We start from the raw sequence: 20812 nt of genomic DNA, 5'->3' as shown, positions 1-20812 counted from the left end.
CTTACAGAACATGCTGACCTGGAAAAACTGAGCCTCTCCACAGCCACGCAGAAGAGGAAAATACATCTTGAAAAAATAATAAGAAAAAACTCAAGCACAAAGAGAACTGGAGCACATTTAGACGACAAAAGCAAGAGACAGACATCAGTCTCATTTGCAAACATTTCCTGGCTCTGACGTCATTGGCAAAGGCCGCTGAATACTGATCGGACTGGCGGGCATTTGTTTGCAGTGTGTGAGCAAGTATATTGTGTATGTGTGTGTCCTTAGACTGCTCCTTCCAAGTCAGCATCAGTGTTTTCCCTCTGGTAAACAAGACATGAAAAATTGCCAACGATCAAAATCAAAAATGATTTTGTAAAATGTTTTAACACAGAATGTGCGTCAGTTTTTAGGTTTTCCTTTCAATTGCACTATTGTCTGAGATGACACCGCTGCTGTAGTGTGACACAGAATGAGTTCTACTCACACGCACCAATCAGATTGGAGCGTCCATCACCAAGAGGGTAACGCTGGTATCGAGGAACAGCAAATGGAGGCAGTTCATTGAACGCTGGGTGGAGCAGGGGCTCCAGGCGGGAGGCAGAGGGGTCTGATGGGTAAAAGAGGTTGAAGAGCTGGGCGCAGGCTGGGTGAAGCTGAGGTACTGAGAAAGAAAAGACAGTATACACGCATTATATTAACTTCTTATAGGGCACAGAATTCTAAATTTCAACCCTGGAGTGTTAATTCTTTTTTATTTTTTTTTTATAAAGTTATCATATTATGTGTTTACTAATGCCCAGATTTTGTTATTTCATTAACATGAAATCATATTGATAAAACATTCCATCAATATTAATAATGCTGTAAATGACTATTGTAGCTCGAAATTGCTGTTAATGGCTGTAATATCCCTGTAGATAATCTAAAGGTTTAATGTATAAAAAAAATCACAGCAAACAAGGACATTTGCAAATTACCTTAAGAATAGCATACATCTACAGTATACACTTTTGTAGAATATGTATCAAAATCTAGTCTAATGTTACCCTTCCTGCCAAAGTAGGTCTTGCAGGGACATACAAAAACCCACAGAATTATCTGTGGTGTATTTTCCCACTGGCTACGGCTGCCTGGGTAGGTTGTCTTGGTTCTTTGGCCAATTAAGGGTTAACAATGGCCAATTAACGTCTGCTCACTGGTATGAGCTGTGATCTCTGAAACCAGAATACATGCTGAAAAAATAATTTCCTAAACTTGATCTCAAACAGAGCATTGCAGTCAGTTTTTTTTACTATTTAAAATGCGTACGTAGATATGGTGATTACTGGCTTATAAAAATCTACATCTCCTCCCTTCCTAAGGTTTAAGGTCATGAGGCACAGTGAACATAGAAAATTGTGTCCTTGGATTTATGCACTGTGCTTGATGTTCGAACGAGAACCAATCATGATGAGAACCAATCAAATGCACAGTTCTATTTTTCAGCATTGTTAATGACTATTAAGAGCAACATTGTCACGTAACACTGCACACCTGCGACACGTGACGGGAACGGGAAGGTGGGAACAGGCAATTTAATCAACTGCCCTGAGGTCAGTGCTCATTCATTGAGTTCATTGACACTGATGCTGTTCTGTTCATATTTTGCATATTTTTATTTTTACTCGAGCGCCAAAGCTCAGTGGATTCGCGCTCGTAGAGTAAACCAATACTCACCGTCTCCTTTGCACTCTCCTGCAATTGGGCTCACCCATATTCTCAGTCCACGGTGCCGAAATTCGTTGTGCCCGTGACAAACATATTTTTGCTACCGGGGAAAATGGGCTCCGTTCATTTCAGCTTTGTATGAGTCAGAGTTGGCCCCTTTCTGCTGAGACGCACAGGCTCATATACAAGCAGGTGTTTTACTGTCAGATTACATGTGTAATACCCACCCTGCAGAGCAGGAAGGACTGTTTTCCTCATTGCCAGCACCAGTCCCAGAGGGCAGCCCAAAAGAAAGCAGTCCGACACCTCAAAGTCAAAAGAACCGGGGTGCAACGCTATCCGGCAGCCACCCAGATCTCCCTGCAACAGACTGAGAGCAAGACAAGGGGACAGGAAGTGGAGGATGTAAAATTGCAACAATGCACATGTACTCAAGAGTTAGAATGTAGGGAATGTTTATTTGATGACAATAAACTGCTTTTACAATTAAAAAATACTTTGTGTCAACAATGGCACTCAATCGCAATTTAAATTTGGACACACCTACTCATTTATATGTCTTGTATTTTATACATTATAGAACAAAACTTAAGTAAATAACAAAAAAAAAGTGGCTTTTCCCCACCACCTTTAGTTAGACAACAGGGACGTTAATGAACATCTCATGAATCGTTTGATGACAATAGTCAGAGGCACCACTAGCAATTTTGGGCCCCTAGAAAGTAAATCATTTTTCTATCTTTGGGCCCCATGCTCCCCCCCAAAATACACACCAACACATAATACACTCTCATTTTTAGGTCTAGGATATTTTTCTTATGAATGACAGTGGAACCAAACTTCTAGAGCAGACAATTTAGCCAACACGTTTGACTATAAAGTGAGCGTGTTAATGACTGACTGAGCAAAATCTTTCTTTGAAAAAAACATCTCCTCTTCTACTCTCTTTTACCTACATCAGATGAAGTCTCTTTACTTAACAGCCGGATTTGAGCATATCTGTTGACAATCTGTGTATATCTGTTGACAAGTACCAAGTGCTGGATGTTGAAGGGGGAACTATGATCAGACTATATTGTTACTAAATATAAAAAATGACATATTCATTCACTTCCTGTCCCCTCACTGTCCTTGTCCCCTTGGTTTTTAAACTGTGTATTGTTAATGTATAATCAGTATAATAATAAACTGTGTATGATATGGTAAGTGTGTTAGGTAGCATGCATATTTAATCACACATGGACTGTAAAAGCAACTACACAAAATCCCTGTCTGTGTGCAATTATTGTGAAAAATGGGGGGGTGATTCATCTGAATTTTCCTCATGCAGCGCAGCTTTGTGTCGCTCACCGTGTGGAAGTAGCATGTGGAGACGTGGAATATCACCCATGGCAACAGAGCCAGATGAATATTATTTGTTTGGCTGTTTCCTGGAGCTCATGCTGATCTGACATCTCATAAGTGAGATCTCACACACACACAGACACACACCCCATCTCTAAAATCAAAAAGGCCATTGTTGGCTCAAATGTTCTTTCAGTGCTTGTAACAAGGCACTTTGATTACAGTGTGTGTAAACACACAAGGACACAGTTATTTTTAGACAGCCGGCAAAATGATGGATGATTCTTGGTAGCCATTAATTCCCACAAACTGTGCAAACTGTCCCACAAACTGTAATTTTCAGCAGAAACAACCTATAAACCCGCCATCACAAAGCAGAAAACAAATGTGGCAATTTCATCCCAATTTGTACATGGACATTAGATGAAAGTGTGAGTGAGACAGTGAATGCCCCATTAGGGAAATTAAAAATTAAAACAACTCCCCACACGCTGTGAAAAATGTGGCCATTAGCAGAAATGCACAGCTGCAAAACTTGAATCCTGCACTGGTCATTACAGCTCTGGTTTTATGGACAATACATGTGTTACCTTATGCCTCAGATATATACCAATAGCTTCAGAAATGAAACTAATCATCAGAATTTTTAAAGTGTTGCGATAATTTCCTGTTCTCTAGTCTAACATTGAGTTCAAACTTTTACTTTCTGATCCAATGATGTTTGGAATCACGCCTCCAACATTTGATTTTTTGTGTGCAGTGTTTGCATGCTCTTTCTGTGTTGGTGTGGGTCTCCTCCGAGTCCTCCGGTTTCCTCAAGCCATCCAAAGACCTGCAGAGGGGATGGACTGGCGACTCTAAGTTATCCATAGCGTAGTTGAGTACCCTGTGACCCACCAACAAAAAGATGGCTTCAGCCTCTACAAAATACTCTGGCAACAAGCAAGCAGTCCTTTTGTGTTTGTTTACTTCAGTAAAACCAGAAGATATATTTTATAAGACATTAATCAGCACTCCCCACACAATGTCTTACAAATACCTGGCCCGTAAAGTGTGTTTCATACAGAAATCTAATCTAGAAAAAATGATATAAATCCAGTTCTGCGTGGTCCGGTAAATGAATGGCTCATGTGACCTGCCTATGCCGACAAAACACAAATCTCAAGACAACTAGCAGTATTTTCCAGGCCCTTAAGTTACAGAAAGAAACCTGGCACATGCTCAAACCATGAGAGCTATTCTGAGAAATGGTCTTGTAGTTCTAAGAAAGCACTCTTGGAAAGGGGTTCATTGAAGACAAATGACGTTCTTGGCCATGACCTTAGAATTCGGTCACTGAGGCATAGAGAACAACCAAAAGAAGCAGAAAACAAATACGTTCCAAATCTCATTGCTATATTATGTGGTTACCATTTAACCTGCTAATGGTAAATGGTAAAGCTTTTCTAAAAGATATTCTGGAACAGTCTTGAAGACTTAGATATTGAATTGATGTTTACTGAAGGTGTCCCACCTGCTACTGATATCTGCATTGCACGAGTCGCTCTGTTTGCGTATGAGCGGGTGGCGTGGAGTGGAGGGCCCTTCACTGGGTGACGACACATCAATGTTGCTCTTGCTCAAGCGTTTGCTGCCGAGTAGGTTGGGGCTGAGGCTTCCTGGTGCTGCCTGTTGCCTTTCCTGGAAAGCAGAGGATGCAGGAAATATTTCAGCCATAAAAGGACGTTCAGGCCACCACATTACGACTTAGATCCTGCTGTTAGTAATGACTAAAAGCATAAAGATCTCTTAAAATAATTATTTGCTATTATTTATTAATACCAGATCAATCAAATCTAACAAACCAAAAAAATCATGATGACGTCTTTCACTAGTGAGCATGGTGGCAGATTAGTAGTGCCCTCAGTTTTCAACACAGTGTTACAGCTTCCACAGTACCACTAGTCTGTTGTATTGCAGAAGTCACCTTCAAAAAACAGTGTTTTGCCTCACAGATGTTCTAGTAATTATTTTAAAAGCACAGATGTATGTGCAGCTTTCAACACACTGTGTAGAACGGGGAGGGGTATTCTAATTTCATGATAATCCAACATACTAAAATAATTTTAATGTGAAGTGACTGTGAAACGCTGCAGCACAGCGCATGGTGACACAATGAAACGTGCCCTCTGCTTTTAACCATCACGCTTAGTGAGCAAGTGGCAGCCATGGAAGGCGCCAGGGAGCAGCGTTGCTCAGTGGCACCTCCGTGGCACCTTGGTGAATCGGGATTCGAACCGGGCAACCTTCTGATTATTGGTCTGCTTCCTTACCTGCTAGGCCACCCCTGCCCCAATAAATCTCTGATTTGGTGACAATGTTGTTAACGTTTCTGTAAAAGAGCCTGTTTTCACCAATGATGCATTCTCTCAGATGTAAAGGTTAAAGACTTGTAATAGGTGGCAAATTGACCTATCTGTTTCCACACATTCTTTATTTTCTCCTTCACTAGGAGTCTCTGAGCTGCTGGAGGATGACACAGGTGGTGGCTGTTTGTCAGGCTATATGTCAGTGTCACTCTGTGTGTGCCAGACACCCCTGAGGCGGTGGCAATATCAATGTGACATGGGCCATTACTGAAGAGTAGGCAAATCTGATGGGAGGCACTTCCAGGCATAAAACTACATTGAATTTCACAAGGAACTGACATTTGACAATTTCAGCGGGATGCTGGACAGTGTCCTGACATCCCCGAAATGACCGATAACAAGAATCAAACTGTGTTGTAAAATATATATATATTTTTTGAAGGAGAGTACCTTCAGACTTTCAGTGCTGTTGTTTCTGCTACTGACCCAGGGGCCACTGAGTCTCTGATCACTGCTGAAGCACAGAGCGTCAAAACAGAGGACGCCTCCTACACAGTCCGCCACCAAGCACACCTAGAAACCGCAGACAAGAGAGACAAGTGTGTGTTAATAACCATTTTAGCCCATGCCTTTAGGCATCAATTATGATTCATTGTGAATGGTCATGACAAATAATGTTCACAGATAAATCCATGCTAAGATCACAATTATCATGTCTGACATTTCATCTTGTAGTTGCAAGAGTAAAAAATTGTTTTCCTTCACCAAGCAGCATAGCTTAATAACAGCAAATATATCCACAAAAAGCAATACAAAGTTCACAAGTGTATGTTTATGCTGGGAAGGACCCCTGTGGAGACTTCAGAAGCGGATTACATTTCCATAATGCTCTACCTGTCCACAGAAGCCCAGGCCCTCAGGAGACTGAAGGAAACTGTGGTACACCTGGTTGGCCTGAGTGATGACAGTTGCTACAGCTTCCAGGTAGCGAGGGGAAGTGATGGCGAGGAGAGGAAGTGCAGCCAGCGGCAAGTGGTCCACACTGCTCGACATGCTGCTCTCATCATAGCTGTACGGGTTCAAACTACGGTATGACAGAAGAAACATATTTTTTGAGAGGTCTGGTTTCTGTTTTTTGGTGTTTCATATGATATAACTGATGTGTCAGATGGGGTCAGATTTATTTACTCACTTCAAATACAAATAGTAATAAAATAATCATTCACCCAGAAAACTTCATACTGTTAAAATATTCAGTCAAAGAAAGTAATGTAAGGCCTGATATCAATGTAGATAATAATTAATCACCACACTGATTTGTGCAAAACACATTCTTATTAAAGCCAGGAGGAGCAACCAGTTGTATAAATTATAAAAAAGCATTGAATCATTTGTAACAACAATGCTACTTTAAATAATAATAATAATAAAAAACGAGTTACTAATAATATAAAATACAATTATTATTATTTAATCAACATTATGTTTTGAGAATTAATCAGAAAGTTCTGTGTGTTCTGATTAATTCTCAAAACATAATGTTGATTAAATAGTAATAATAATAAATGAGTTACTAATAATATAAAATACAATTATTATTATTTAATCAACATTATGTTTTGAGAATTAATCAGAGAAAAGAAATCATGGCACTCAAGCATTGATGATTTCTTACACCCCTGTTCAGGATAATGGCAATAGGTGTGTGGTGCCACCACCTTCTTTCATATTCATTAAAATGTCATATTTTTTTGTGTAAGCACATCAAGAGTAAGGACGTTGGCCCGTGGGACGGGTTCCTGCTGTGCTGCTAAATGTGGCAGCAGTGCGGCACTAAGTAGAAGGTCATGCCAGGCGTGTTAACAGTCCAGGGGGCACAATTTCAATGTCCAGTTGCACAGTCTCACACACACACGCACACACATAAACACAAACATAGATGCCTGCACTACCAACATGGTGTGCAAAACTCTGTAAAATCTGTAAAAAGGTATGTTGTAAAGTTGAAGGATGTGTTAAGGACATTGTGTAAAGGCAAAACAAATAGCTTAAATGAACGCTGAGCATATACAAGAATAGATCTGTGGGATAATTTAAAACATATAAAACTGTCTACAAAGACCCAGCACATTTCTACAGGTATAGAAATATGTATAAAGCATAAAAGAATGAATTTTTATGTTATATATATATATATACTTGTGTCAGGCGTTATTGAAGTACATATATCTGGGTTAGTTTTCACAGCTTTTCACTGATAAACACGCATTAAAAATCCCCATTCCTATTTCTCCTATCACACAGGTGAAAAGCAGCTATCCACATTCACTTCAGAGTGTAAACTGACTGAATGAATTTGACAGGAGGCACTATCGGATAAGGGGAGGCCATTTTAAAATAAAATCACACATTCAGGCAAAATGATTCAGGACCAGAATGTGAGGTTACCAACATCGACACGTTGTACCTGACCTTCACTCAGAAATCTGCCATCCCCCTTCAACAGAGCCAGTTCTGACATCATCCAATGGAGCTGCACTAGGCCTGCGTGAGACTACACTGCTGCTGAAGCACTCATCCATGAAGGAGCATCAGTTATAGAGGTAATCGTATATGAATACATGGGCCATCACGTAACATAAATTTCTATTCAGAAATGCTGCCTTTATTGTAAAAGAAAAAGCAGAAATGCTTTTAAATGTGCACAGAGATGTACAATAAGTGCACGCTGTCAGTGAATCTGGAGATAATCTGCTGCATTCGTTGCTTGAGGACTTGATTACATAGTAGGATGTTAATTGACTGTCATTAAGTTCTACTGCAGGGGATTCATTTGAAATTACTTAAACATAAGCAAACATAAACATTTCTGTTTTGCATTGTGATTTGCAAGTGATTTAAGACAGCCATTAAATTGATGGAAAATAGCTAAAGGTTCCAGATGCTGAGGAAACTGTTGGAACCAGTGTATTTTTCTGCATATGTTAAAAAATTATACGTAAAACTTTATTTTAAGGATGTTTGGTTTGTTTAGTTTAGTCAGTAAGTTCATGATTAACCTATAATGCCTTTCACTTTTTACTACAAATACATTTTACACTAGCTGTGCATTTTTACCCAGGCTCGAACCTTGTGTGTGTGTGGAGTTTACATGCTCTACATCCAGGCTCTCCAGTTTCCTCCCACCGTCCAAAGACATGTACACTGGGTGAACTGGTGACTGAATTGTCTTGGTGTGAGTGAATACTGTGTGTGTGCGCCCTGTGGAGGGTCCCCGCCCTGCGCCCAGTGTTCCGGGATGGGCTGCAACCCTGAGTAATACGATTAAGTGGTTACGGATAGTGAGTAAGTGAGGGCTTATTCAGTAAAAATTAACATCCTGATTCAAAGAGCTGCCCCGTTAAGACTAAAATACTTACATTGCAGGCCTTCTGATGAATAAAATAGTCTGTAACATTTCCTGATTAATGACAGATGTGAATGACGCTGATTATGTCATTACAATGTCACCTGTTGAGATGAGGAAATGCTACCTTGAGATCACCTGAGTGACACAGCAGAGAGGAAAGATCTCTAGCTGTCACTCATGTCAGGTGAGAGTTGCTGATTTACAGAGACGTGTGTCGCTAGTGTGTTTTACAGGAAGTGAACAGCCGTTTTCTGAAGTTGACATGTTGACATGGCAGATATTTGATGACAACTGCTGCTCAAACATCTCTTATGCAAGTGGCTAGTGAAAACTAGGCTGCATGATCCAAAACTAATCCACAGAAGACCTACTGAAGGACTAATTGCTGAAAACCGCAATGCTGGTCATGTCAGTGTGGTTTTAGGACACACAGCACACATAAGGCTGCGAGACATCACTGTAGCACCAGAGCCTGTGAAGCAGTAAGCGCCAATGAGCTCAAGTCCTCACCACGAGTTAATGTCCAATGACCATTGTGCCTCCTCCCACTCGCCCCAGCAGGTGCAAAGGAGCTGAGAGACAAATGTTCAAAGAAGCACAGTCAAGGAAAAAGGTAGAAAATGTAACCTGTAACAGGCCAGGTCCGTGTGTCGGGTTGAAGTCGTTCTGGGGGAGCGTGAAGAGAAGGAGTCAAACTGTGAAGAGATGGTTACCTGCTGTTTATTAATGCCTGGTATTTCAACATTTCTATGCCTGGTTGAATGACTCTAAATGTTCAGACATGAAACAATATCCAAGTCACACGTTCATTACTGTTACTGTTCTGTTGCTGTGCTCATTACAAGCCGCCAAGTCCCAGTGCGGCATATATATATCAACAAAATTAGATCAAATAAGTGCAGCCTCCCCACCACATAACACAGCTTTCCACAGCAAAACTGTCTATTGAAAATGCTTTTGCTTTTGAATCTTTTGAACAGACCTACCATGGCAAACACAAGAAATGCACAAAACATGTACAAAAAAATTAACTGAAACCTTGGCCCAAAAACCAAAGTATGGACCATACCGTGAGATGCCTGTACCATTGCTTCCCTACGAAAGGAAGTCCCTACAATCAGTGATCGGTGATTCAAATTACTACACTTATACACTTATATTACTCATGCGTGTAATGTGCTGTGAGAAGCAGCCTCACATCAGTCCATATAATCCTATTCAGGGAGCAGCCTATCAATAAACAGCAAGAGAAACGTGGCTGTGATGACAGCTAGCCAATGGCAGATGCATAATTTCTACAACAAACTCCCACTGACTTTGCACGGTTCAACTTATTTCAGGTCAGTGACCACAGTGATGTCAGTGACCAACCATGGTGACAACCAGAGGTTGTGGCAGTTCAGAATGATTCAGTGATCAAAAAGATCCACAGATTATCACCTTCAGCATTCTTTTGTCATTGTTCATCAGTTCACCAGGTTCATCAGGTCATTTCACATTTACATTTACAATTTACAGCATTTACCAGACGCCCTTATCCAGAGCGACTTACAATCAGTAGTTACAGGGACAATCCAACCCTGGAGCAATTTAGGGTTAAGTGTCTTGCTCAGGGACACAATGGTAGTAAGTGGGATTTGAACCTGGGTCTTTTGGTTCATAGGCGAGTGTGTTACCCACTAGGCTAAACCACCCTTGTAGTCAGTTTCATTTTTCATTCTGTTTACTAGATATTCCAGTTCTTTTCATCCACTGGTTTATTGGTTTATTTGTTCTCTCTGCGGATCTATTAGTAATTTAGTTCACTGACTACAGTATGCAGACATACAGTGCAGGTTAAGCTGAGTGGTTTTAATGTTGAGGCCATAATGCCAAAGGAACAAGCAGATACAGAGAACACTTGAGCAGAGAGGCATAGACACGGCAGTGAAGGGCCTCTTGTGTTGGGGTAAGTGTCTGACTCACAAACCAGGCTTCCACTGAGAAGTTCCAGGCTGCCCGTTGGGCACCTTTGATTCGCGACACTTTGTGATGTCTCCACTCTGAGATTTAGCGTTTTTAGAAAGTCCTCCGATCTGATATCAGCTTGTGAACACAACTGAGAGCCTGGCAGCATGGGATTCTACTGAGAACTGACAAGCTTTGATGAATAAATCAAACAGGTTTGGGGCACTTTCACACTCGGGGGTAAGCAAGCTTTCTCAAACAGGCAGCAGTTTGTTCTCTGATGAACATATGGCTCTGTAAAATATTCATCACTTGCCTCGTCCTCACTTTTTCTTGAATGCCACAGTATTGGTAAGACAGGAAAACTTCAAAAGTACCGTGCGTAAAAGATAAAAATGGACTAATTCCACAATTAAGACATTATGATAAGAGAACTGGTTTATTGTTCAGGTCTATTTTTGTTTTTATTTACCCTTGTTCTCAGATTTAACCTCTTAAGTCAGTCAGATCTCATACATGCCAGTTATATTATACGTTTCAGCCAAGGGCGTAACCTTGTGTTGAACATTGATCAAGATAACCCCCCACTTACCAAATGCACACAGCAGAGCACACTGCCAACCCCAACATCAACTGCAACATCAGTAAACCCCTTCCCCACATATACCCCTTCCCCACATATCATTTTTTGGTAGATAAACCAGAGAACAGCTAACCAGATGTTTCTGTTTATCCTCAACTCACCACCAATCTTTTTGTAGCTAACAAGCCTACAGACATAAACCGTCATTCACCTTAAGTCTGTTCGAATCCCGATCCACTGAGGTGCCACTGAGGAGCCACTGCGCTCTGTGAGATGATTAAGTTACAATTCAGTGAAACTGACATTGGCCCTAGACAGCAGGCTACGTTACTGGCAGTCTCCGGCTTTTCCTCACAGGAGGCAAGGCTGGCAATCAACTTCTAACTAACCAACTCCAGTCAACAAATCATCAACTAATGTTGCAGTATGGGTATTTGCCTCCTTTTGGTCAGGACCATTTTTTTATGCACGTGGTTGGTGTCGTCTGTCCGCCTCTTCATGTCTGCCTCCACACTTCAGTTAGCAAGCATTTAGTTAGCACTAACAAATATACGGCAAATAGCGAAGGTTTGGTAGAGAAAGCCGGCAGGGCGGTTACATTACCAGGTGATTAAACATAATTGAAATGATTAAAGAAAATAAACAAGCTGATTATGAAAGATAATTCATAACTTTGTTAACTGGAATGATGTGATTCAGAGCTCTAAACTAACTTTTTGCACTGGTTGCACCGGTGCACTTAACTTTTTTCTTAGGTGCAACAGCACAAAAATTAGGTGCACAAAATGTTTGATTGACTTGATTGATTGACTTTCGATGACTTGTAAATGATTAAATATCAATCTGGTAAACATAATGTTTTTTATTTGAAGCAAAAGAAAGGTACTTATTGAAATTCTGTTTGTGCTTCACTGAGCTGAAATTTAAACAAGATTAAAAAAAAATTAATTACAATAAATGTTCAAGTGATTTACGAGCTTGAATGTTTGCAGCTGCCTGTTGCTTAAAGGCAGAGGGGGGAGAGGGGCGGTGGCCAGCACATTTATCGCTGCATGTAATGAAATTATTTTTCATTTCTATCATTTTGTGATGGGTTTTGATTAGCACTAAAATGGAAAAGTACACTAGTCTGAGGTGTGGAAAAAACTGAGCCCAAAATGTTTTTAAAAAGTTGTACTTGTCAAGCTTAGGTCAGTACAGGAATATCTGGACCATGGCCAATCCGACTCAGGCCCCACCCTTCATAATCTCTGATTGTCTGAGAATACAACACAGACCTAATATGTGTTTGTTGCATGAACCAGATTAAGTTTACTTTATATTGGCTGGATCTGATTATTTGGAGGGTCATGACCTCCCTACACCCCTGGAAATTACACTCCTGGTTTCAGGCTCCTGGAACTCATACAAGATTAGATGAAAACAAGAATACTGCAATATTTGCCTAGAATGATGATGATACCATGTAAACACAGTAGAGCAGTTTAAAATCTCTGCAGCAAACCCTTCAATGTTTACTCTATTGACCCAAATATAGGATGTTCTTTTCTCAAAAAATGGCCATTTTATCTAGACAAATTATGCAATAAAAGTAGATGCAGTCAAATGCAATATTCGGTGATAAATGTTTCATTTAGATTTGAAAGGGGGGGCTTTCATTTTTGTTAACAAACCTATTGTTGCAAGATGTGATGCTGTGACTTGCCGCCTGTGTTCGAATATCAGTAGCTTATAAAATATTATGCTAACTTGTTAGGTGTTATTATTTCATTTGAGCCTATATGTGTATGTGTGTGTCTGTAATGGCCACTCACTGTGTCAGAAGGGAGAATGCCTCTGTGCACACAGGTGGGCAAGGCACCAGTCGGACCACCAACCCATCTGCAGCTTCCTGGAAGTGGGCATGTGCCAGCCTGTCTAGGACGGAGGCCAGCGTGGCAGCATCTCCCGCTTTACTGCCTGCATCCCCTCCACCCGAGTCCAGGATATGACCCCCGTGCACAACTAGAATCAGCAGCCGCATCCGACACTTCCTCTAGAAAAATGATGGAGGGTGGGAAAGGGGGGGGGGTTGATGGTAAATACCAACAAACACAGTACAAAATTCCTGAGTAGTGCCATCAACCCCAGCGTGTGAAATTGCTCTTAGATGAAGGCCAGGAGGGGTCACAGTTTGAAGCTAAATGGCCACATATTTATAGTTGAATGTGTTACACACCACAGTCATTTCACAGAGTGCACACCATAACCGACCACTTTAAACCAGATACTGTGTCAAAATTCCCAGACTTACATTCCTTGTCTTAGGAAAACATTTGAAGGCCTTCAGTCGGTTTCACCATCAGGTTGACTTATTGGACTAATTCGGTTCACATTAAGCACTGCAGTAATCCAATCAGGTGGGGTGGTGGTGGAACACAACCAATTAGGTGGAGTATAGCTGGGGTGCTTGTAGAATGAGGCTGGGTCACGTCGCTGCCAGGTCACTCAACAATTCAAACGTAAGAATGTCTTTCAATCTCGTCCCCTATAATGATGCACCAGTGTAGTCGGTTAGCAACGTTAATCACAAGGATGTCCCCCAGAGTACCAGCGTTGTCATTAGCAGTAATTAGACACAGAGATTAAATGACTGAGCCATGTAATGGACTCTGCTGTTGAATCCGTCATATATTCTGTATATACAACAGACAAGGATCAAGGTCTCAGGTTGGCTATGACTTACCTTCTGCGGCACAGTGTTGGTACCGCTGATGGTTTAATGGCCGATTACTTACTATTTTCACTATGTTCTTTGTACACTTTGGTTTCTAGGGGCAGTGAATGTTTTAAGAGTTTCAGTGTTTACCTCTACATCCTCCAGGCCATCAACGCTGCTCTGTGGTGCACAACGGGGATGTCTCAGCCTGTACAGACTCTCTGGGAGGGGGAGAAAAGAAAGAGGGGTATTGAAAGCTATTAGTTTAAAATGAGCTGGACAACAGAACTGTATTTATGTTTTCAAAATGTAGTGAAGAGTGTTCATACTATGAACCTCAAATATGTAAATATCCCACAGTAAATATCCCAGCAAAAAAAACTAATTCTAACTTCCTACACTGTTATGGTCATGTAGTAATTTTTAATTATCTGTCACAGTGACATGGTGGACAGATGGAAACACACGCATACAGCTTATCGCAAACAGAATACAAATATCAGGTTTACGCAGCGATACAAGACAGACATGTTAAGGATCAGACAAGGACAAGGCACAAAAGGCATGCCAGAAGAGCTGAACGCCGTCAGGATGATTGGGAACAAAACTCTGAAACTCCGGCCCGATTCGCAGAGTCAGTCCCTGACATTAATATTTACCTTCACCTCTGACCCCAGTTTGACTTCAAAGTCAAGTTACGCTGGAAGGGAACTCAGTAGCAGCAAGCAGGCTATAAATAAGCCTACAAGACAGAGCTCATCTACATATTAATATGCTTAGCAAATTAGTGACATTTACTTATTTCCTTCCAGTACTAAGTAGTAGAGTAGTTAATGAGTATGCAACAGTCGCAACAAGGACTATCACTTACACACCAGCAGTTTAAAACTGAATAAATGAATTCTGTAAGACCTTTAAGATTGATTTAAATCTGTTATTGCTAACATGACACACATAATCCCATGTCATTAACACTGTCGCACCACAGGAAGTCTAATTGGCATCTTCCACAAGCTAAAAGCCCTGAATTCTTCTCAGACAACGGCTTACAATCACAAATCCCTGATTCCACCACAGGAATTCACAGAACAGAGTTAACAGTTCAGCAAATTGGCAAATATATATTACACTTTTTCATGCAGGTATTTTGTTGCCCTTTCAATCTGATGCAAAGAAATGGAGGAAGCAAGAGTGAGTCATCAAATGTACAAAAACACAGATGGACTCAACTGCATCCATTTCAGTGCATTCATAAGCCTTTAATGAAGCAAACGTTTTAAGAAATTTCAGTTCTAATCACAAATGTACAAAGGCCTTTAATGAGTACACTACATTTAAATCTGAATAACATAAAAATGAATGCAATAAAGACAAATTGTAGATGAAAAGGGTTGCAAGTTTTTACTGGATTGAGGCAGAGTGCCAAATGCTCTGGACTTTAACTAGAGATGAAAGGAGACTTTCAGCTTTGAAGGTTATATTTCTCGTGGGTGGATCTATTGCCACTGATTTGAATAAAATGACAGAGAAATTCATTTTTAGTTCCCTGCACAATGTCTGGCCATTAAGCTTCCAGAAACAATTTTTTCATATTCTTTCAATTGACTACCTTTTCTAGATAGATTTTGATGTATTTTGTTAATTGCTATGTTTTGTTAAACTCCTAATGCACTGAAACACTCTTGACTAAATGTTAAATCCAAACAAAACAGAAATAATGAACCATTTCGAGCAGTGGTTTATTCACCGATTCAAGGCTGCTATAAACCTAGTCCAAATGCTGGCCTAGCATAAGACGTTAAAAATGTCTTGGCCATAAGTCCCTTGTGAAAGATATTTGTAATCTCAGTGGTGAAATGCTAGTGAAATAAAGGTAAAACAAATAAATAAAAAAACAAAAGGGTTTCTTTTTATGAATTGCACCATCCATTATAAGCAGGACGAGGCACAGCATTAAATATGGACTACCAGGCCAATGCCCTGCATTAATAGCAATATTAAATTCATATAATTTTTGCTGCAGCTGTTAAGAAGGACAGTCAGACATTCTCCCATGCCAATGTGCCCTATTCCATTATTTCTGAACGTTTTCTTTGCGTGAAAATGTGCTTAAAAATTACAATTAGCACAATTATGATACAAGTAATTAAACCTGTCAATCAAAGTCATTACACATACATACTCTACCTCTATATTATTAGAGCATTCTTGATGAATATTAATGAATATTAATGAATACAAGCAAGTCTTCTAATGCCTTGTGCAGCTATAGTTTCTGAAACATAAAAAAAACCATGAAGCCAGAGCCCCTCTTTTATCCTTGTTAATTCTGACACTTCACACAGATGAAAAAGAGGAAAAGTTCAGCTCAGGGAGAGAAATTTGCATTTCCATTAAACCGCTGCTGAAATGAAAATGAACCAGGATGCCGGCTTTTGGTTTTCATCCCACAGATTCATTTAGCAGCTGAGGGTCAGACTTGCTTGATGTATTTGGAGGAAATCACGGGTTGCATTTTCCATTCTCAGGCATCGTCTAATAACACAACACAACATGTGCGAGCTTTGTAAGTAGATGCATGGCGGTGTTCGTGCAAGTGTAAGAATGGACATCACGGGAGCCTGCTTTTGCCTTGCATAACAGATGTCTGCAGGGGGAGGTGTGACATTCCTGTGTCGACGGTTGTGGGTGAAGATTCGACACCCCGGTTTTTACATGCCTTTTGTCTGACGGCAACGTGTGAAGTATCAGCCGTCAGGACCGCCCACCCTCTTTGTCTTCCCCAAATGGGAGGCACCAGGGGCGTGACATCAGAAACAACAGGTTCTGATTGGTCAGTGACAACTTCCTGTAGGCCAGGGGTATAAAGGTCTGCTCACATGTGGAAAAAAGGGCCTCTGAGCTTCTTGCTCAGGGGGTTTTCCATCGGAAGCCGGGAGGCTTCTGAGCCTTTCTCTCCCCCTCTCTTTCTCTTCTCCCTCTTTACTCTTTCTTCTCATTTTTATTTTCTCTGTAACCTTGGTACCTTTTTACATTCAATATTCACATGTAACTACAATAATTATTTACCGGTGTTAATAAATTAGAAACTGTTCATTTTTAACCTCTATTGTGCCATGCCTCTTTCTGCCAGGTAACATCAAATTGGAGTGGTTGAATACAGTGCTTTGTGTGGAGGGAGAAAGAGTTTTTCTACACACTCTGTTCTCTCCTACACCACATGTTTTTTTTTACACAAGCTTTTCTTGATATAAGGCCTAGGGGTGCCTCATACTTTCCTAGCATTACTGATGCACCATCGGTGGTCAGCATCACCATTCTCTGCATGTGTGGTTCATGCATGGTTTAAAACTAAGTTATTGCCTGCACAATATCCTGAGCAGTGCATGCTGTCAGCTAGATGATGCCGCCAAACACAGTTTTATGGTTGACGTTATTGTCCTCCCCGTATTTAAAGGTACCCTGACATGAAAATGGTTTTGTTTTTATACAGGTCTTAGTAGTCAGCCTTGGTGCAGAATTACAGCCCTTTTAGCGAGTCCCACAATGAGATTTCCCCAGGATGTGCCGTTTCAGTGTCTATAGATTTAAATGCTAATGAGGAGGAGAGAGCCGGGACGAGGAGGAGAGCGGCCTATAGAAGGTGAGAGGGCATTCATGAAAATGGCGTCATGTTCACCATTCACAAACCACAATGTTTGGCACAGTCTTGTTGCTGTTTTCTAGAAAAAAGACATTGTTTGATGAGAGTCTTGTGTGCTCGGTGGCGATGTCGACATAAGGGAATAAATTCCAGGTCCGACCATCTGATCTGCCGCTCTCTGAATGGTTTTATACATATCGCCATTTCTAGTCTCTGCAGGACCATAGACAGGCTAGGGCAACTCATATTAATTTTCATGATAGGGGACCTTTAAAACACAGGACAGGCATTTTATGCACTTTTATGTCTGTGCTCTGATCTACGATCAGGCTGCATTAAGAAGCATTTTTACTTTACACCTTGTCTTGTTCGGCACAAATTGAATAACTGAATTCATAATTTTTGCTTTGCCAGCTTTCTGGTACACTCACATACTTTTGTCATTTGATCATGAACATGCTGATGAACACGTTGAACTCACAGTGTAGAAGCATTCATTTTGATGGCTAGAAGAATATTGTCGATGAGAGCTTTAACTTGCTCACGGTTAGATTTCTTTACAAGTGACTGCTTGTTCCTTTTATCTCAGTATTTTTTTTCACATACTCTGACAGCCATTTTAAAAGAATCAATATCTTTTTTACTTTATCTTGGTAAGGGGATGTGCCATTGCCCGTTCTTTTTGCCATTATTATAGAGGGTCAACATAAATAGCACTTAGCATCGTCCACACTGCTTTGCTAGATAAAACACTGGTGGCGGGACATAAGGATGCTGTTGTAACATCGATTAAATATGTACAGTACAGGCCAAAACTTTGGACACACCTTCTCATTCAATGTGTTTTCTTTATTTTCATGATGATTTACACTGGTAGATTCTCATGGAAGGCATCAGAACTATGAATGAACTCATGTGGAGTTATGTACTTAACAAAAAAAAAAAAAAACTGAAAACATGTTTTCAGTTTCTTCAAAATAGCCTCCCTTTGCTCTGATTACTGCTTTGCACACTCTTGGCATTCTCTCGATGAGCTTCAAGAGGTCGTCACCTGAAATGGTTTCCCAACAGGGTGGTAGTAGCCTAGTGGGTAACACACTCGCCTCTGAACCAGAAGACCCAGGTTTAAACCCCACTTACTACCATTGTGTCCCTGAGCAAGACACTTGCAACCCTGAGTGTCTCCAGGGGGGGGGGACTGTCCCTGTAACTACTGATTGTAAGTCGCTCTGGATAGGGGCGTCTGATAAATGCTGTAAATGTAAATGCAACAGTCTTGAAGGAGTTCCCAGAGGTGTTTAGCACTTGTTGGCCCCTTTGCCTTCACTCTGCGGTCCAGCTCACCCCAAACCATCTCGACTGGGTTCAGGTCCGATGACTGTGGAGGTCAAGTCTCCACTTTTTGTTAAGTACATAACTCCACATGTGTTCATTCATAGTTTTGATGCCTTCAGTGAGAATCTACCAATGTAAATGGTCATGAAAGAAAACACATTGTACTGTATATGAATCACATGTTTGGCTGGAGCAGCCAGTCACCAATCACTCACTGACTCACACTGAAAATTAATTGTTTATTATATTTTCAATTCAGTTTGGACTGTGGCAGCAGTGAGCAATTGCGGACGCGCACAGATTAGAGGAAACAGTGAGCCTGAGGAACACCGCAATTTTCACTGCTAGGTCTCACCTACTAATTTTTGCCAGTTTATCAAAAGCTTCGATGGGTTCGCTTTTGAAGTTGACTTTTTTTTTTTTCCTCCATTGAGACTATCTTGTTTCTCTGTGTCTATGTGACAGTCACCACACAAACAATTTCCTCAGGGATAAATAAAGTTTTTCTGATTCTGATCAGCCTCAGGTAGATGACATTTATCTGCGAGGCAAAGTAGGCCAAGTAGAGAAAATTAGCGCTACCGTAGTTTTGCCCCCAACCCCCTTATATGCTGAAATGTGCAAGACCAAAAATTAAAAATGGAAGCAGATTTACTGATTAATACAGACAAGTGTTATGAATGGTATTTGTACCTCATTGATTCTGCCGTAAGTTTTTAATATGATGCACTAAGCAATTTCCTCTGAATATTGACATTACCAAATTAACATGTGACATCTCTACTATGTTCATTTCCCCCTCTCTCCTCTGAGCTAGTTCCTCACATCAGCATGCATTAACACTGGCCTAAAAACAAGGCTTACAGTGGTTCTGTGATGTACTGTAATTACAGTAATCTGTGCCCCATTAACAGGAAAAGGGGGAAAAATCACTAATCACATTCTGAATGCAATCGCTTCAGCTTCTCATTTCCTCCCTCCAGAGGATGAGCAGAGAGCACGAATCCAATCTGTTTTATTGTACTCTTTCCTTGCAAGTGCTTTTTTTCCGATGACCACCAAAACTCTCTGAATCGAAGCTCTGATACTGTACAGCTTACGGCTTTATAAGGCCTTTCTGAATCCCACTGCTAGTAACTTAAGTGCTTTGCATTTAAACATCAAGTAGTGGGTAATATTCTTATACAATAGACAAGATTTTAGAATCCAAAAACATTAACACAAGCATCTAATGACAGGAAAACTCTGCTGTTGGGAAAATGGAGCATAATTATGGTGATCCTCACCGGAGACTTTCTGGTAAATCCTAATGCTCATGCAAGTCGATGGATGATGGTAATTGTGAAATATTGGCTCGTTGTGGGGGCAATGAATAAAACTCCTTTCCGGTGGTCTCATTAGTACAATATTCCAGTATATTCACCCCCCCCCCCCCCCCCCCCCCCACACCACCACCCACCACATACACACACAGACACACACACAGAGACACATAAAGGTCGTCATGACTCACAGGAATGAATGAGTGGAGAATATTAAACAGATCTAACTGGAAGCCTCTTCTAATGAGAATTACCAAGTATCTGCTGAATACCGACAGTCAAGGTCATTTGTACATGTGGATGTGTAAATGTATACAGAAGACACAAATGTTACATTTTAGCGTAATGTATGATTTACACTTTTACAATATGTGTTACAGCTTCATCACTTACATTTGAGCACATCCAATAGGATTTTAAGGATTTTAAGCCTTATTTGTATACATAGAACTATAAACTTTGAGTATTTTAGCAACAAACACCTCATTTCA

The 20812-nt window shown here is 40.6% G+C and overlaps 1 protein-coding gene across 5 annotated transcripts in view; it reads right to left on the bottom strand.

The window, feature by feature from the left end:
* plrdgb (PITP-less RdgB-like protein) overlaps positions 1-20812 on the bottom strand; it is a 69104-nt gene that overhangs the window by 19219 nt on the left and 29073 nt on the right. For 3 of the 5 annotated variants that reach the window (XM_028984390.1, XM_028984391.1, XM_028984394.1), the window contains 8 exons: positions 14172-14242; positions 13138-13358; positions 6279-6468; positions 5835-5957; positions 4550-4716; positions 3740-3922; positions 1920-2062; positions 470-646 (listed from right to left, as the gene is read on the bottom strand). In XM_028984390.1, the coding sequence (XP_028840223.1) occupies positions 470-646; positions 1920-2062; positions 3740-3922; positions 4550-4716; positions 5835-5957; positions 6279-6468; positions 13138-13358; positions 14172-14242 (1275 nt within the window). The remainder of the gene's footprint in view (positions 1-469; positions 647-1919; positions 2063-3739; positions 3923-4549; positions 4717-5834; positions 5958-6278; positions 6469-13137; positions 13359-14171; positions 14243-20812) is intronic. The other 2 variants (XM_028984392.1, XM_028984395.1) reach the window with 2 other exon arrangements.

Source organism: Denticeps clupeoides, chromosome 6 (assembly GCF_900700375.1).
Source record: "Denticeps clupeoides chromosome 6, fDenClu1.1, whole genome shotgun sequence".
Classification (NCBI taxonomy): Eukaryota; Metazoa; Chordata; class Actinopteri; order Clupeiformes; family Denticipitidae; genus Denticeps; species Denticeps clupeoides.
The sequence above is the reverse complement of the archived record's forward strand: the minus strand, read 5'-3'. Positions and strand labels throughout refer to the sequence as shown.